At 38.7% G+C, this 17,363-nt stretch overlaps 2 protein-coding genes across 2 annotated transcripts; both read right to left on the bottom strand.

Annotated features, from left to right (window-relative positions):
- Positions 1–11,779: 11,779 nt before the first annotated feature.
- Positions 11,780–12,106, bottom strand: LOC133815488 (uncharacterized). Its single transcript, XM_062248325.1, has one exon. It carries the CDS (start codon positions 12,104–12,106, stop codon positions 11,780–11,782), a length of 327 nt encoding a protein of 108 aa, XP_062104309.1.
- A 9-nt stretch (positions 12,107–12,115) lies between these two features.
- LOC133815486 (uncharacterized) lies at positions 12,116–12,706 on the bottom strand. The gene is made up of 2 exons (XM_062248324.1): positions 12,545–12,706; positions 12,116–12,427 (listed from the first exon to the last, which is right to left on the bottom strand). Exons 1-2 carry the CDS (start codon positions 12,704–12,706, stop codon positions 12,116–12,118), a joined length of 474 nt encoding a protein of 157 aa, XP_062104308.1.
- Between the last annotated feature and the right edge of the window lie 4,657 nt (positions 12,707–17,363).

The raw sequence follows: 17,363 nt of genomic DNA, 5'->3' as shown, positions 1-17,363 counted from the left end.
TGTTGATGGGCCCATAAAAATGTTTACGATTTATTTACAATACAAAATGGTCATTACAGTACAAAAGTTACAACCCGTCGACCTAAGCAGTAAAATTAGGGTAAACCCCCTAGTTCCTCCTAGAAACTCCTTGGCCATGGTGGTCAAGCGGCTGCATATGTACACATCACCACATAAGCTATCCACTCAAGGCTGGGTGAGCTTTTCTTTCCCTTTACCTACACCACATAGTAATGAACGAGTCACTAATGTAAAGCAATTGAGTGACCATGGAGTCACTAGTGTGGGTTCCGTACCCTTAGCCATGTGATGATGGAGTCACCTGGGCCTTCTGGCCCTGGCTCTGAGTGACTAGTCATGGAACTAGGCAAGCGCTTTTAGTTTTCATCGAACTTGGGGTAGGTCCGGCTTTAATGCTCATGATGAGTCATTCAATACTGATATCGATTAGATCTAATCTTTTTGGCTTTGCGTTCATGACGCTTATGCCACCCCTGGCTCATAGGTCAATAACATACGACCAGTGCTCAGTACTACTGTCGAACTTGACTAGTAAGTCACAGCTTCACAGTCAGTTCTGACACCATTGTCGATTCTGACTAATAAGTTAGTGCCATTTTCAAGTAAGAAATATTTGCTAAGCATTTGATATGCAATCAATGTCCACATTTAAACACTCAACATGCCTCATGAGCAACCATGCATGTCACATATGGGGTGCAGTTTTCTTACCTCCGGTTCGAGCGAGAGATAGTAAAAGAACGACCCTTGAGAACGATCAACCTTTTGATTCCTTAGCGGTTACCTAGTCATAACCAATTATAACTTCCATTAATGAAAATCAACAATAGAAGGGTCTTTACCTAAACCTCACTCCCAGGACCCCGAATTGTACCCAAACGGTGAGTAGGTTCAATCTCGAGCCTTAGGAATTGAAACCCCGAGCCAAAAACCCTTAAAAATGCCCAAAACAGGAATCTGAGGAAACAGGGTAGCACTGTAGCACTACCCCCCCTAGCGCCTCAGCACAAAAGACAGACAAGAATCCACCCTGAGTAGCGGGCGCTACAGCACTACAACCAGCCAGACTTGCCCTGAAATTTTCCCCCTTTGAGTCCACCATTTCCAACCTGAACCAAAAGCTTCCAAACCTCATTTTAAGTCCCAAATAAACCCAAAAACCATCTACATAAGTCCTAGGAATCACAACCCAAGTTACCCTAGCCATAAACTCCCATCAATTCCCTTTAACTAACCTAGAAATCCAAGCTGAATTCCAAATAAAAAACAGAGCAAAGCTAGAGTTTTAATGGCTAGAACCTTACCTCAAGCTCAGTTTAGGATCCTCTTCAATGGTGGAACACAATCCTAAGCCCTCAAGATCCACTTCCCTAGCTTGAATCCTCAAATGAAGCTAAAAAATCCAAAAGAAAAAGGAGAAGAAAAGGATGTACGGGAGGAAATGTTTATGCTATGTTTTGGCCTAAGTTCCACAGCCTTCAATGGCTTAAATATATCCTAGGGGTGAAAAGACTAAATTGCCTCTAGGTCATTTAAAGTTTTCTAAAGGCTCCCAAGGGTAAAACCGTCCTTTCCCACTTATTTCGTTAATCATAATTAACACCCTCCAATTCCCGCTATTCTCAATATTCTCAAATACCAATAATTCATATCTTGTTACCCTTTACTTCCCGACAACGCTCTAATCACCAAATTACCCCGAGACTCAACCCCGAGCCTCGAACTTAATCCCGTTATGACCAAACCGCTAACTTGCACTCAAAGACCGTCTCATGCCGAATGGCTTGAACAAATCCACATTATAATGTGGCCTTTACAATGATTCATCAACATGCACACAAATATACAATTACGCCCTCAACGGGCCAAATTACCAAAATGCCCCTATCATGAAATGTGGACCCACATGCATGCATTTAACATCATATTATAATATAATTCACATAAACATGCACATAATCATTTAATGGCATAATAAATCAATTATGGCCCTCCCAGCCTACTAATCCAACCATTAAACTGCATTAGGGATTTTGGGGCATTACATAAGCACTCATTAAATGGATGTATATATTTAGGACAAACTTTTAAAAAATCATTGAAACCAAGATAGGAAATAAATTATTTGGACAACCACCATAAAGAGTACCACAAAACCAGTTTTTTGGGAATTCTAAGCTAAATAGAAAATCTTTACATTTATTCTAAGAGCCATTAAATAAAACATGAAATTAATAAACACACATTTTTTTTGGACACAAGAGACAACATAATTGAAAATGATAGAACTATTTCTCTTGTGTCTTTCTTTTCTTTTCTTTTTCTTTGTTGTTGTTTTTTTTTCATGAAGAACATAATAAAAAGGCTCTCTAATAAGATTTTTCTATATAAAATATTATCCCTAAAACATCGTCCATTCATACCACAATACTTTGTCCAAATAATTATAACCGTTTCTAAGAATCAATAAAAAATTAAAAGTTGTTTTCTCAAGTCTCACCTCTCATAGAAAAGAATGAATTCTTAAACATGACAAATTTCTAAGAAAATATGTGCTAACAACCATCTTACCACAATGTTTGGCATGTGCATTAGGTAACTCTAGAGAAACTCTAAGTAATAAAGATAACAAAAATTGACTCAAAAGTAACATTTTTCAAGAATAAATAAGTAATTTTTAAAAAATTTGACCATGAAAATATTAATATGACAAACAGAAACATGAACATATATGAATATGCTCACCAATCCCAACCAAAATTAGATAATGCCCTCATTGTTTAAAAATATATACATGAGAAGCATGAAATGAGAACACCTAGAGAGTGAGCTAGTGCAAAATGATATGATATTGATTTTTAGTAAAAGAAAAATAAATGACAAGACAAACTATCATAATAAAATAACAAAAGGCAAAAGCAAAATAAATAGAAAAAATAAATATACTGGAAATAAAGAAAGAAAAGAAAGATAGAACCTGATTAGTCTTGGCAAACCGGAGGAAAGTCTCCTCAGGTTGGTTCACCAACTCAATATTCTTGACTATCCAGTATTAAAAATGAATTTTTTTTTTATCCTGTGTTTCAAAAATGGAAGCATTAGTAACATTCTTAGGATAAAGAAAATGTTTGATTTCAGTATTGTGGAGGAAATAGTGTGATTGATTATTTGAGAAAAGTTTGTGAATTTCCTCCACAATAAGGTTTATCACATCAGTATGATAACACTTGTTTTCATTCGAAGTTGGAAGAAAGCATGAGAAATATTTTCACTCCGAATAGTAATGGCATCATCCTCATCAAATTTGTAGGAAATAGGATTAGAGATTGATGCCATTATTTCCTCATCTGATTGGAATTGGCTGAAATAATGTGAATTAACTTTGTCGGTCAATTCTGAAAATTGAGTCCGAATTTCTCTAAGTTCCTTCATAATGTATTTAGTAATGTTTCTTATGTGTTCAGTAAAGTTTATTTGTTCCTCCATAAATGTGTATAATGTTTCCTCTAAGGAATCCGTATTAGTCCAAACATTATGTGGAGGTTCATGGTAAGAGTTAGAAAATTGTGCTCAACATTCCTACTAGATGGTGCCAATTCCCAACCAATCGGTGCACGTTAGTTGTACTTAGACTTCCAACTTGAAGCGATAAGGTTTTTCTAGCTAAGATTACTGTTCTTGAAGTAAGAATAGTGTTGACGTCATTTTTCATCAACTATGAAATGAAGAGCAATTAAACAAAAATACTAGAGGAAACAAATAATATGGACACGATTTTTTACGTGGTTCAGCAGTTAAAATCTGCCTAGTCCACAAGTCTGTGTTATCTTGTTGGAATTCTCTCAAAGTTTTCTGGAAGCAATTTTACAGAGTCTTCCCAATACAAATTTCTTAGTCCTTTCAAATGAATTGTTCCACTCTATTTATAGAGTGGTTCACTGAATATCTTCCCACAGATTTTGGGGAGTTATTATACAAATCAATAAAATAAATGCAACTAAATGCATACAGTTACTATGTACACGTATATATCCCATGATATTCAGGCTTTAATAACAGATTACATCTGATCACTTAAACATAGGGATTTTACAATAATAAACATGTTCACACACAACTTACGAGCTTGGACACTAGACTCACACGCCTTCGAGACTGTTCACCCATTGCGAGCTTGACACCTCGGTTCGCCTATGTTCTCAACAAGTAATGTTGTCAAGATCATCCTATCCGAGCTCACAATGCTCGAGCTTGAACCGTCTTTTCTGATGGTAGGAGATTTATACAAGTGTTGAACTATTGTTATTGTGGCTTTGAGCCTGACTTATAACCTCGGAACTCCTCCGAGACCACGAAGTTTCCGAGCTCACCAATTCCGATGTTGTCGCATTACTGCTTTATCGAGACTGTCCTTGACTTTCTCATTATGTTGATTACATGAAGAATTTTCTTATCTCGAGCATACACCTTACGAGCCTGAGTTTCGAGATCGAAAATCTCCATTCTCGAAATCTGGGTGTAACATTTTGCCCCCTCAAAAGTATCAATTCGAATCCTATGAGAAGGAAACTTTTGAACTGCCACTTTAAAAAATTGAGCCACCTACACGCGTCAACCACGGGTTGCACAATCAGAGTACTCGAGTACTTTTTCATCACACCCACATCATTTCACATTTAAGCTTTTTGCTGCCATTGTTACATTTGCAACTGACCATCTGATCAAATACCAGATTCATCCAAAGGCCCAAATTAGCTCGACCCTTGACCTTCTTTTGGGACATATATATATATATATAGCAGTATCATCTTCCTCCTCTTCACTTTTACGTTTCAAGTTTCAGAGAGAAAGAAAAAACCAGAGCTGAAAATTATTTTTTCCTCTTTGCATGTTCTCTAAACATAGAAGACAAAACAACCTTGGCATTTTCGAATCCGTGAGATCATTCTTGCAACTGCTCCTCTAGTCATCGATTTCACTGTATCCATGAGCCTCTGTGTGTAAGTCTCTGTTCTTGACCCTCGTACTTTTATTTCTTCAAGCATTTTTATGTTTCTTCTGCACCGTGAGCATATTTACTAGTTCTTCACTAGTTTTATAAGAATATTTGTAGCAATTAGTAGTCTTAGCCACATTGTTTAGCTGATACTACATGAACTTTTAATTCAAAGTTTTTTTTTTTGGACAACACAGTTCTGAAACCCAGATTTAGTGTAAAAAATGCAAACATAAGGTTTTTTCAGATTAAGGGTAGTGTATCATGTAAGCCAAGAAATGGGGGTTCTGTATTAGGGTTTTTAATTGCACAAATCCCAAAAGTTATCACCTTTTTGGGTAACCGTCAACTTTATCCCTGAAAATCCAAGATTTTAAAAATGAATCCAAACTTTCCCACCACTGTGTTAAGTACACGCTCGAAGCCCGAACTTTACAATAGTTCGGGGTTCCACTTCGAATTCGATCTGTCCTTTCAAGATCTCAGTCTCGATTGAGCTTACTTTGTGATCTCAGGCTTTCGAGCTTGAATCACCAAAATTGTATTCTGTAATTCCTTGCATGCCTGACCCTCACCCTCTTTTTTCTTGTTAGATGTCGCAAAACTCTGAGAATCGGTGGGGGTCAGTGCTCGCAATTCCTTACTCTCCATCAACTCCCAGTCCTGAGTCTCCCTTCACTCGGAACCAGCGACTGATACGCAAGCACCATGCCAGGTGCGAACAAGAGGACATCCGAGATCATTTCCGACGTCAGATTGACGAGGTCAAGGAAAGAAAAAGGAAGAAACTTTGGGTCGCGATTTATCCAGATCCGGACCCCTAGATCAGACCTATCCCGCTCGATCCTAAACTCAAAGTCACCGTTGCTTACGAGCCTGGTGCAATTTCCTACTCGCTGATGGAGGACCCTTCAGATCGCCCTTCTACTTCTCGAGCGGCATCTATTCCGACCCTGCAAGAGGGTTTTTTTTTAGGTGGAGCATTATTGGAGCTCGGTCACCTCAACGGGCCAAATCTTTGAGATTCTAGCTCGCCACGGCCTGAAACTCTCTGGCGCACTGATGTATCGACGTGGGACTCCAAATGAGTGGAGCTGCTACGCCTTGGGTGATGGCAAACCCGACAACAAGATTAAGCTCGCGGCCTGGAGTTGCGAGCATATGAAGGCAGGGGCCCTACTTCCCTTGAAATCCTTTTTTAAGGATTTTCTGGATTTTTTTGGGCTCGCCCCGTTCTAACTCCAGACCAATTCTTATAGGGTTCTCTTCGCCTTCAAGTCCCTGTACCATGAGCTGAAGTGGGAAGGACCCTCACCACAAGAGATTATGTATCTCTTTTGTCTGAAAAGAAACCCCTCTCGAGGTCGAGGAGGGGATGGCTTCTACTATTTGTCGAGCTATCCAAAGGAGAAGAAGATTTTTAAGGATATGACAAACCATCCTCCAAACTTTAAGCTGGCCTTCTTCTGGACAGATGGCCCCACTCCCTCCAAATTCTACTCATTCCAACACATCCGTAAGTACTCATACTTATTCCTTTCTTGTTCGTTTAATGACTAGGCTCGAAATAATAACATGTATCTGTTTCATCAGCCAACTATCACCGTCCCACCCCTTAAGAGTCAATGGTGGAGCACATGACAACTCTGCTCCAGCTGTCGTATGGTCAACGCTCCCTATCTTATCTTCTCCATGAAGAACGACTTCAAGCCTGCGATCTCCTGGAGCAAGACCAGTCGACAAATGATGCTGCCTACCGCAAGTACCTCAAGTGGGAGCACATGCCACTTCCCACCGAGAGACTTCCCCCGAGATAGAGGTCTTCGAGCTCACGGGCCCGTCCTCCTGTACGGTGTATTGCAATATAGTTTTAATTTAAAAGATGTCGAACCCACAGAGATTAAATATTAAATTCACTAATTACTATTACTTTTAAGTCTATAATTTTAATTAGAAAATTCAACAAATAAATCAAACAATAAAATAAAGAAAATGAAATAACAAAATAATAAAAGCTAATGATCTTGGAAAGTGATTAGATAAAAGATAAATGTACTAGAGTATTGATTTCACTATTTAATTGTGAATATGGTTCTTTATTATCCTAATTAGTTCTCCTCATTTGTAATTTCTAGAATTCTAATATAATGCATCTATCTTTCTCAATCATATATGCAATTAATCTCAATTAATCAATATGATATCTCTATTCGCTATTAATTAATCAAGACGTCATTAAGCAAAATTTATTCTAAGCCAAATTCATAAAGTTCAAGGAATCTCTCAATCTCACAATCACTCTATGTCAAATCTTCTTATGTCCAATCTATGTTTATCTTTCTCAAGCATAAACCCTAGATCTCAATTCACAATAATGATGGCCAAACATTAATATGAGAAAATTAAATCAAGAAGATATGAACAAACGAGAAGAACTTCATAAAAATAATAACGAAAACCTTAATTCAATAATCAAAATAGATCCATCTTATACTCTAGCACAAAAAGAGTTTAGTTCTCCATTACAAACATAAACATAATAGCAATGTAGTTATTCATAATTAAAAACTAAAAATAAAAGGAAGAAGAAAGAAACTAGATATAATGGTGATGATGTTGATGAAGTCTAGCCTCCTTTTCCTTTCCAAGCATGTAATCCCAGGTCTAATCTCTTCCAAAACGTCATTAGAACCCTAATTATACTTTTCCTTTTATATCCCCTTCAAAAATCGCAATTTAAACTTTCTGTACGGATCCAGGCGCTGCAGCCCCTCAAACAGGCGCTGCTGTGCTACAAAAAAGCCAAATACATGCTCTCTGTAACAGTCAGGCGATGCAACCCTTAATGATGGCGTTGCAGCCCTATTTCATGATTTTTTTATATTTTTCTTCGTTTCACTCCCATTTTGTACGAACTTCGCGCCACTTTTCCTTGGACCCTACACAAACACAACACAAGCATAAAACCAAACAAAACACCCTAAACACCTACAAATTAGATATAAAATGACACTAATAAGTGAATCTAAAATTCACTTATCAAACTCCCCCAAACTTGACAATTAATCGCCCTCAAGTAACGACTCAAAACACAAACTAAATAAAAACTAAACACACTCAGACAACGCGAATCAAACCAACAATAATAGTCAAGCTTCAATTTCCTGAATACCATGCTCACATAAAGCTTCAGAATTTTCCCAACAACACAATCCAGAATTTCAATCTCAACTATTGCCATAATCAACTATTACATCCTTTAACTATTCACCATAATGATTAAAACTCAAGTAATTGACATAGCTATGCACATCAAATTCTCACAGTCATACCACAATCAATATTATTCCATAAGTTTGCATTACTCATTATTCTCCACTAATGTAAACAACGCATGCTTAAGAATCAATAGGACTTTAATGGCTTACAATGTATGGCTTAGGTAAGGTAGATAAGAAAGTCATTTAGGCACTAATACCATAAGCATACTAACCTCTCAAACAACCATATACACATAAATCCCAAACACCCATATTGAACAACCTTGACATGAATGAGATATAAATATTTCTTTTTTTTTTTTCTTCATATATATATATATTTTTATATATATTATTTTCTTTTTCAAAGCTCACTCCCCCAAACTTTGTGTTTAATATACTTCCTTGAGGGAGTGTATCTCCATGATTTTTTTTTTCCTTTTTTTCTTTCAAGAAGAAACTTTCTCTCATTCATCTTTTCCTCTCTTGAAATCCCAAAATGCTTTCCATTACAAAACCTCATCCCAAGTTATCTTTGCATGCTCATGATATTAATATGGTTAGGATATTTGATAAGATTTTCGTTAGGTTTCAACAATTTTGGGGTTTCAAACAACAAATAGGCCTAGGCTCAATTAGGGTGACTAAAGATAAATTTTTTTTTGTTTTTCGGGTTGCTAGAAAGGCTCAAACGGACCAAAAAAAAATTGCCTACATCTTCTTCTTAAGCACACATTATCTAGGATTTCGTCTCAAATAACAAGTAACACAAATTCTAGAGTAATCAACCAAATCTTTCCACAAATCCCATTTAACATGCATAACACAATCAATTAGCACAGATTTAACAATCATGGCAAAAAATTCAATAATTTCTCATATATTAGTCAATCATGGCAGCAGACAAAATCAAGCACACGGATGCAAAGTGGTTTTATTTCCTAACTTTATGTACATAGCATTCATTACATATCCTTGACTTTTATTATTGATTTGATTCAAACACGACTCACAACAACCCGACTCTAAACACATATTTACAAAATAAAAACGAAAATAAAAGAAAACTTTCGTAAAATCCCTCCCCCAAACTTGAATCAAACATTGTCCCCAATGTGTAACTACAAAGAAAAGGAAAGAAACTTACAAAAAGTCCATGCTTGCTAATAAAGAGAAGGTGGTGGCGGTGGTGGTGGGTCTTACATCCCATGAAACGGAGGGGGATAAGCAAAATAATTATTATGTCCTCTGTTCAATGTCCACTGAGCCACCAACAGATTTAGTTGATCAACCTGATTATGCTCGTATTCCCCCCGAGCAGCCAAATAGTTATGAGTTATTGTGTTTTGTTGGACAATATATCACATCATGTCATGCGAGTATTGCATATTAAGATCAATTGGACCATCGAGAACCAAAGGAACATCCACATTCATTGGCCCCTCTTCATTCTCCGGAACATTGTCATCTTCTTGATTTTCAAGGTCCTCATCATCACTCTCCCGCCTTCATCGTTGGCCTTGTCTTCGTGGAGGTGTAGCTGGTGCTACTAAAGAGGCATTCAGATAACGCGCAATTCTGGCTTGAGTAAGTTTCCCTTTGACTGGCACCGTTATATCAGTTTTTTCCTTCGGTACTTCATACACGACGCACATATCTGTGATAAATGACCCAAACAGAAATCCCCCAGTAGTGGTGCCATGAAGAACAAACCGCATACCCTGATGAATAATTCGTCCAACATCAATAATCATCCCCTTCATGATAGCAAATACCAACCGCATCCGATCATTCGTCCTATGGCTAACATGACCAGTAGGGATTAATTTGGCTGCCACAAAGTAGAACCATGCTCGAGCTTCCTGATTAAGTTGCCATAAGAACATCCCATTAGGCTCATCATGAGCGTATGCAACTTTAGTTCCTGGACAACCTAATGTTTTCGCTATAAGAACATAATCATGCTGATCTTGTAGAAACAGTTGATACTCATCATGCTCGTCATCAAAGCTCTTAGTATTTAAAAAATCATCGAATGCCTTATAACTCCCCACAGGTAGCCATTTTCCTCTCACAAAACATTCACCCTTCTCATTCAACTCAGGAAAATTAGCATAAAATTCATACACCCAAGAGATATTCATTCTAGTTTCCGGTTGCTTCACAACGGTTTCCCACTACCTACTTTCTATATTGGCTCTAATTGGCTCAAAGATAACACACGAACTAGGTTGAGGAGCATATTCGATACTTCTTTCCTTGAGCACCGGTTTCCCCATAAGAGAAATATATCGCTCTTCCGCCTCCTTACTTACAAATTTGGTGGCATCAAATGGTGGTGCCCTAGAGGATGAGGGTCTTGAAGATGATGGTCTTGAACTATTTCTCTTAGGTCCCATGGTGACTCGGAACAACCCGCCTAACAACCAAACAATACCTCACTTCCCAATTAATCACATATTAACCCCCCCCTAACAACTAAACAATCCCACCAAACTTAATTCACCACTTCTTTCTCATGACAATTAATCAAAAATCACCAAGAACATTCACTTAGGAAATTTCTCAAACACTTGGTGGGCATGAACGATTCTCACTCCTCCCTTCCACTTTGTCTCAATCTTAATCCCCAAAATCACACTAATACTTCAAAAATAATCCATGACTCATCAATTCCAACAATGCAACTCACAATATTCATCAAACTCATAAAATAAAATGTCCTCTTGCACATATATTCAAGAACCTAAGTGGTCCAAAGAGATGAATAAATGACTTACTTGATGGATATCTTCAATGAACCATTATCTTCATCACATTCGAACCCCTTGAGAGATGAATGAAAACTTGAACAAAAGGAAATTGGATGTGATATTTAGGATTAGGGTAAATAAAAATGAAAAAAATATATGAGATGAGAGATGAGGAATGGTGATGAGAAGAGAATAAAATGATGATTTGATATGGAGGAATAAGGAAAGAAAGTTGAGTTATGGGTGTGGGATGTCGATTTTCGGAGTATAGGAGAAAGGAAGAGGTGATTTAGAGAGAGAGGGAAGCAATTAAGGGTAAAATCCTTTATAATTTTTTTTTTCTGTTTGAAGTGGCGCTGCAACGCCATCAACAGGCGTTGCGGCTCTGAAAATCCTGATTCTCCAAAACCGTTCCCCCTTTTTTTTTGAATTAGCGCTGCATCACTATCAACAGGCGCTGCGGCGCTTGGGACTCTCAAATAACACCCTCTCTGTAAGGGTGTGGCGATGCAGCCCCATCAACAGGCGCTGCGGCTCTAATTTCGTCAAGAATTGCGCTGCAGCGCTATGAAAGTGGTGCTGCAACCCCTTTGAACCTTAATTTTTTTTTTGACGATTTTCACGACTCATAATAAACTTAATATTTTACAAAATAAATAAATAAAGTCTACTAAAATAAAATAAAAAACAATGGGTTGCCTCCCATTAAGCGCTTAATTTATCGTCTTTAGCTAGACATTGATAAAGCTTCAGTTACTGTCTTGGAGATACATCGTCGCTACCTTCTTATGAATTTCACCAAAATAATATTTCAACCTTCGTCCATTCACTTGAAAAAGTGAGCCGTCATTATTTCTTAATTCCACAGAACCAAAAGGAGAAACCTTGGTGGTAACAAACGGACCAGACCATCGTGACTTTAGCTTACCGGGAAATAACCTCAAATGAGAATTGAAAAGTAAAACTTGCTGGCCTGGCACAAACTCTCGCTTTAACATCATTTGATCGTGATATTTCTTTGTCCTCTCCTTGTAAATACGAGCATTTTCATATGCATCATTCCGAAACTCCTCCATTTCATTCAGCTACAATAACCTCTTCTCACCCGCTGCTTGGTAATCAAAATTAAGCTTCTTGATCGCCCAATAAGCCTTGTGCTCCAATTCTACTGGTAAGTGACAAGCTTTGCCAAATACTAGTCGATAAGAAGACATACCGAGAGGAGTTTTATACGCTGTCCTGTAAGCCCATAAAGAGTCATCAAGCTTTTGAGACCAATCCTTTCTATTTAAATTCACTGTTTTCTCCAAGATTGACTTGATCTCTCGGTTTGATACCTCAGTTTGGCCATTAGACTGGGGGTGATAGGCCAAAGCCACCTTATGTCGAACACCATACTTCATCAAGAGTGGTTTAATAACTTTGTTGCAGAAATGTGTTCCTTCACCACTTATTATCGCTCTTGGAGTTCCAAAACGATTAAATATAAACTTCTACAGAAAATAAGAAACCACCTTGGAATCATTTGTACTAATGGCTATCGCTTCGACCCACTTTGAGACATAATCAACAGCGAGTAAGATAAACAAGTTCCCGAAAGATGGTGGAAAGGGCCCCATGAAGTCAATGCCCCACACATCGAACAATTCCCCCTCTAAAATCACATTCATAGGCATCTCGTTGGCCAAAGTCTCAACAATCTTGGCCCTCCTCAATGGCAGTTTCTCACCTCCTGCCGCGACACCAATACAATTTTTGACAAGGGCAGCGAGCCCTTCACCTCGGCAAGTCCTTTTACTCTATCATGTTGCTTATTCGGACTTATCCTGTATGTTTACTAACCCATTTTTATTTATGTGTACAGGCTTTCGTCGCGTTCGCTCAGCTTAACTACAAGTTGAATAACGAAGTTCACGCGAGCTTGTCCTATGCTTAGGAGGCGAAGAACCTCCAGATAAAGCTCACAGATGAGCTCAAGGCTGTGAAGTCGATAGTGTCTAAACTTAAGTCAAAACTGGAGGGTGAGGATTTTGAAATCAAGGAGAGAGACTCCAGAATCAAGGAGCTTGAAGAGCTTAATTCCAAGCTCGATGAGGAGAAGAAGGCCACCTTTGATATCATCGAGGGTGAGAAGGCTCGCCTACTTGAGGAGTTTAAGCAGAAGAAGGATCATGTTGTTGACATGGCCATGTACCGCATCTAGGCCAACAACATTGATCTCGACATCAGCTTTCTGGACAACCTTGAAGATGAATTCCTTAAGAGGTGGCAAGCTCGGCTTGACGAGGAGGATGCCAGGGACGAGGCATAAGAGGCGGTGGAGAAGTCTGGTGCTGCTGATGGGGATGTGCCTGCTTCATAAAAGCGAGGTCATGGGATGCGTCCCATTAAGATTTTTGTAATACCTTTTATATATATATATATATGTGCCCTTGGGGCAAAGACAATACATAGCTCGTTTTAGGGATATTTTATATTTATTTAGACAATAATTTTGATCTTTAAGTATATGATTTTCTTGCTGGAAAACCTTTATGCATTTGATTTTACATTCAACTTTTACTTTAATATTTTTGCTTTACATTTCTGGGTCAAAATATTTCAAGCATGTTATACTAAAGGTTTGCTTTTATGTTCGTTTATTATTACAAACACACTTGTTGGATTTAAGCTCGAGTTTCAATGCATTCATGCACAGTTTACTCGATATATCCATGTCTGACCTCGTTATTGTCAAGGTTGGATTTTACTTTTACCATGCACTCGAAAGTACTTATATGGCATGTAATCTTAGTAGTTTAGTTATATCTTGCTTTTCTAGCCACTTTTTCTCTACCTCAAGTTGCTCCTCAAGGTTGTGAGGTCGAAACTAATTTTTGCAAAGTTTTCCAGCCTTGGACTCGACTTAATTCTAAGTAGGTTTATTTACATTCCAACTTTCTGTCGATTAGTTTTAGCTAGTTTGTTCCAAACTTATTTAGCTCGCGTGCTAGGTTATTAATCCATACACTTTGCTCGCGAATTTGGTTATATCCAGACAACTTTAGCTCGCGTGTTTGGTTATTAATCCATACACTCATAATTTTTGTCACGAATCTAGTTATATCCAGACAACTTTAGCTCGCGTGTTTGGTTATTAATGCATACACTTATAATTTTTATGTCGCAAATCTAGTTATATCCAGGCAGCTTTAGCTTGTGTGTTTGGTTGTTAATCCATACACTTATAATTTTTATAATCTGGTTATGTCCAGACTATCTTAGCTCGCGAATATGGTTATATCCAGACAACTTTAGCTCGCGTGTTTGGTTATTAATCCATACACTTATAGTTTTTATGTCGGTTAATGATCCAGACATTTTTATTTTATGTTATTTATTTTTTCAAACTTATGGTATGATTGTATACCACTGATGCCCCCTTAATATCCTATGAGTGTGACCATAGGTTATTGAATTAAGAGAGTTTGCAAAAAATACAACATTTAGTAAAGAAAATAAATTTTGAGCAAAACTTAACATTTTTATTAACAAATGTCTGAAAATTAAATAAGCTTGGTTACAACAAAAACACCATTCTTACATTATTGATAATAAGGTCGTAGATGTTCACCGTTCCAAGCTCACGACACCAAATCTCCATTTAGTCTTGCCAATTTATATACCCCAGGCCAGATGATAGACTCGATCTGGTAAGGTCCTTCCCAGTTAGGTCCGAGTACCCCAGCAGAAAGGTCTCGTGTAGCCAAAAATACACGCCTTAATACCAGATCCCCTAATCCGAATTTTTTATCTCGAACCCTCTTATTGAAATATCTGGTAGCTCGTTGCTAGTATGCATAATTTTTTAATTGAGCTTCATCTCGTCTTTCTTCAATGAGGTCTAGACTTTCTTCGAGTTGGGACTGGTTCGAGGTTTGATTGTAGGTAGGCATGGCTCCATATTGTAGGTATTCTGACTTCAATTGCAACATGCCCTCGCATCCTTATGCTAGGGAGAAGGGAGTATGCCCTGTTGAAGTTCGAGCTATGGTTCGATAAGCCCACAAAACCTGAGGTAACTCCTCGAGCCACCTTCCCTTATCCTCCTCTAACCTTTACTTTATAGAGCTCTTTAGAGTTTTGTTGACTGCTTCGATCTGGCCATTTGATTGGGGATGGGCGACGGAGGAAAAACTTTTATTATCCCATTCTTTTCGCAGAAATGGGTAAACAGGTCACTGTCGAGCTGGGTACCATTGTCTAACACTATCTTTATGGGCATCCCATATCGGCAGATGATATTTTTTACCATAAAGTCTAAAAAAATTTGAGGTAAGTGTGTCCAGAGGTTTGGCTTCGGTCCATTTTGTGAATTAATCGACTGCGACCACATCATACTTTACTCCACCTTTGCCTGTTGGTAGCGAGCCTATAAGGTCGATTCCCCACATCGCAAATGGCCATGGGGAGGTCAACATGGGAAGCTCAGTAGGTGGAGCTCATGGAATCGAGGCAAATCGCTGGCACTTATCACATATTTTGACATATTCGAATGCGTTTGCCTTGACTGTGGGCTAGAAATACCCCTACCTTATTACCTTTTTGGATTGATTATGCCCCCCGGTGTGATGTCCACAAAATCATTCATGAATTTCTTCCATAATTTTCTTTGCCTCGGGTGGAGTTACACATCAGAGTAATGGCATAGAATACCCTTGTAACGCCCTGGATAGCCAAGACCGTTACACTATGTGTTTATAAAGTGCCAGACTTGCTAATCAAGTCATTTATTTAAAATCGTGTTACAGAAGCTACAAAGGAACTAGGGTTAAAAGCATTTTGGTCTCAAAAGCCACATTTTTCATTAAGAAACGTTATCTGATTACACGGGATCCCAGAAATAAAAGTTTAAAGATCGTTTACAAAAGTTGTAAGACTCAGATACAATAACCAGCCATACTAAGACAAAACAAGCGGTTAGGTAATCCCTGTCCTGGACCACTCCTCGACCATGGTGATTGAATAGCTGGCTATGTACATTACACCTCGGAGCTCTCCACCTCATGCTTGGTCCAGCTTGCCCTTGCCTTTACCTGCACCATGTAGCACCCGTGAGCCAAGGCCCAGCAAGAAAACACAACAACAACAGAGCATAAGCATTTAGCACTCAAGTCAATATCTCACATTGCATCACATAGCCTCAGTCAAATAACCACTCAATATAGTCAAGTATTCCACATATTAAGCATATCACTTCATAACATGCACAGTTTATAACGATAACCAGGGCTAGCGCTCACAGGCTGCTCCCTCTGTTATCCCAGTGGCCAAATCGCGCTCTGTGCGCTAATAGTATGCACGACACTCTTAGGCCGCTTTTACATGTCCCATGGCGTGATACCAACATTGACACGATACAATTCTCGGGAGCACTTAGTCCAATCATAATCATATAACCGGGTGCAGTTTTCTTACCTTTCAATTCACAAGGTTTGATCCCTTGACTCCTTGAGCACGATCCCCCTCGAGCCCTAGCGCTCACCTAAGCACAATCACGGCCAAAGTCATCATCAACCCTCAAGTTCAAAACCTAGCCCCGGGGCCAATCCCGAGCCCCCGGGAAGTCCTAGTTCCACCAAACAAGGTGGTGGAACCAAACCCCAAACCTTAGGTCAAAAACCCTTGCAAATAACCCTAAAATCCCCTTCAGAAGGCAGGGTAGCGCCACAACGCTCTTGGAAGGGCGCTCCAGCGCTACAGACAGAAGCCAAATTCCCCTCAGCACTATGGCCTAGCGCTACAGCGCCCAAAGGCTAGCGCTGTAGCGCTAGTCACAGACAGCCCAGCACCAAAATTTCTCTTCTGCGATTTTCTCGAACTAACCTCAACCAAACCTCTTCCAACTCTTATCCAAACTTAAAAACAACTTCATGAACACACTCCACTCATCCCAAGCACCCTAAACATCTAAAACCCAAGCACATGCAACCACAAACTCAGAATTCACCATAGTCACCTCTAAACTCTAAAACCCAACAAAAAAAACAGCTGAACATCAGAGTTAGAGCTTAGAATTCATACCTTTGATAGGATTTCGCCCACAAGCTATCCTTAGGCTTCCTTGGCTTGCTACTCCTCAGCCTTAAGCCTGAACTCCCCAAAGTTCAATTCAATTCAACTTAAATACCACAACTCAAAAACCAGAAACAGAAATGGATGAACTCTAGAATCTTACCTCAAGTGTTAATGAAACCCTGCTAAACCTCTGCCAATTCCTTAGTCTTAGGTCAAGATCCTTGATGTCTAGTTACCCCAGCTCTCCTCTGAGCTTTACTCCAAAAAGTCCTCAAG

The sequence above is a fragment of the Humulus lupulus genome, chromosome 2 (assembly GCF_963169125.1).
Source record: "Humulus lupulus chromosome 2, drHumLupu1.1, whole genome shotgun sequence".
Classification (NCBI taxonomy): Eukaryota; Viridiplantae; Streptophyta; class Magnoliopsida; order Rosales; family Cannabaceae; genus Humulus; species Humulus lupulus.
Note: the sequence above shows the minus strand (reverse complement) of the source record. Positions and strands in the feature narration are given on the sequence as shown.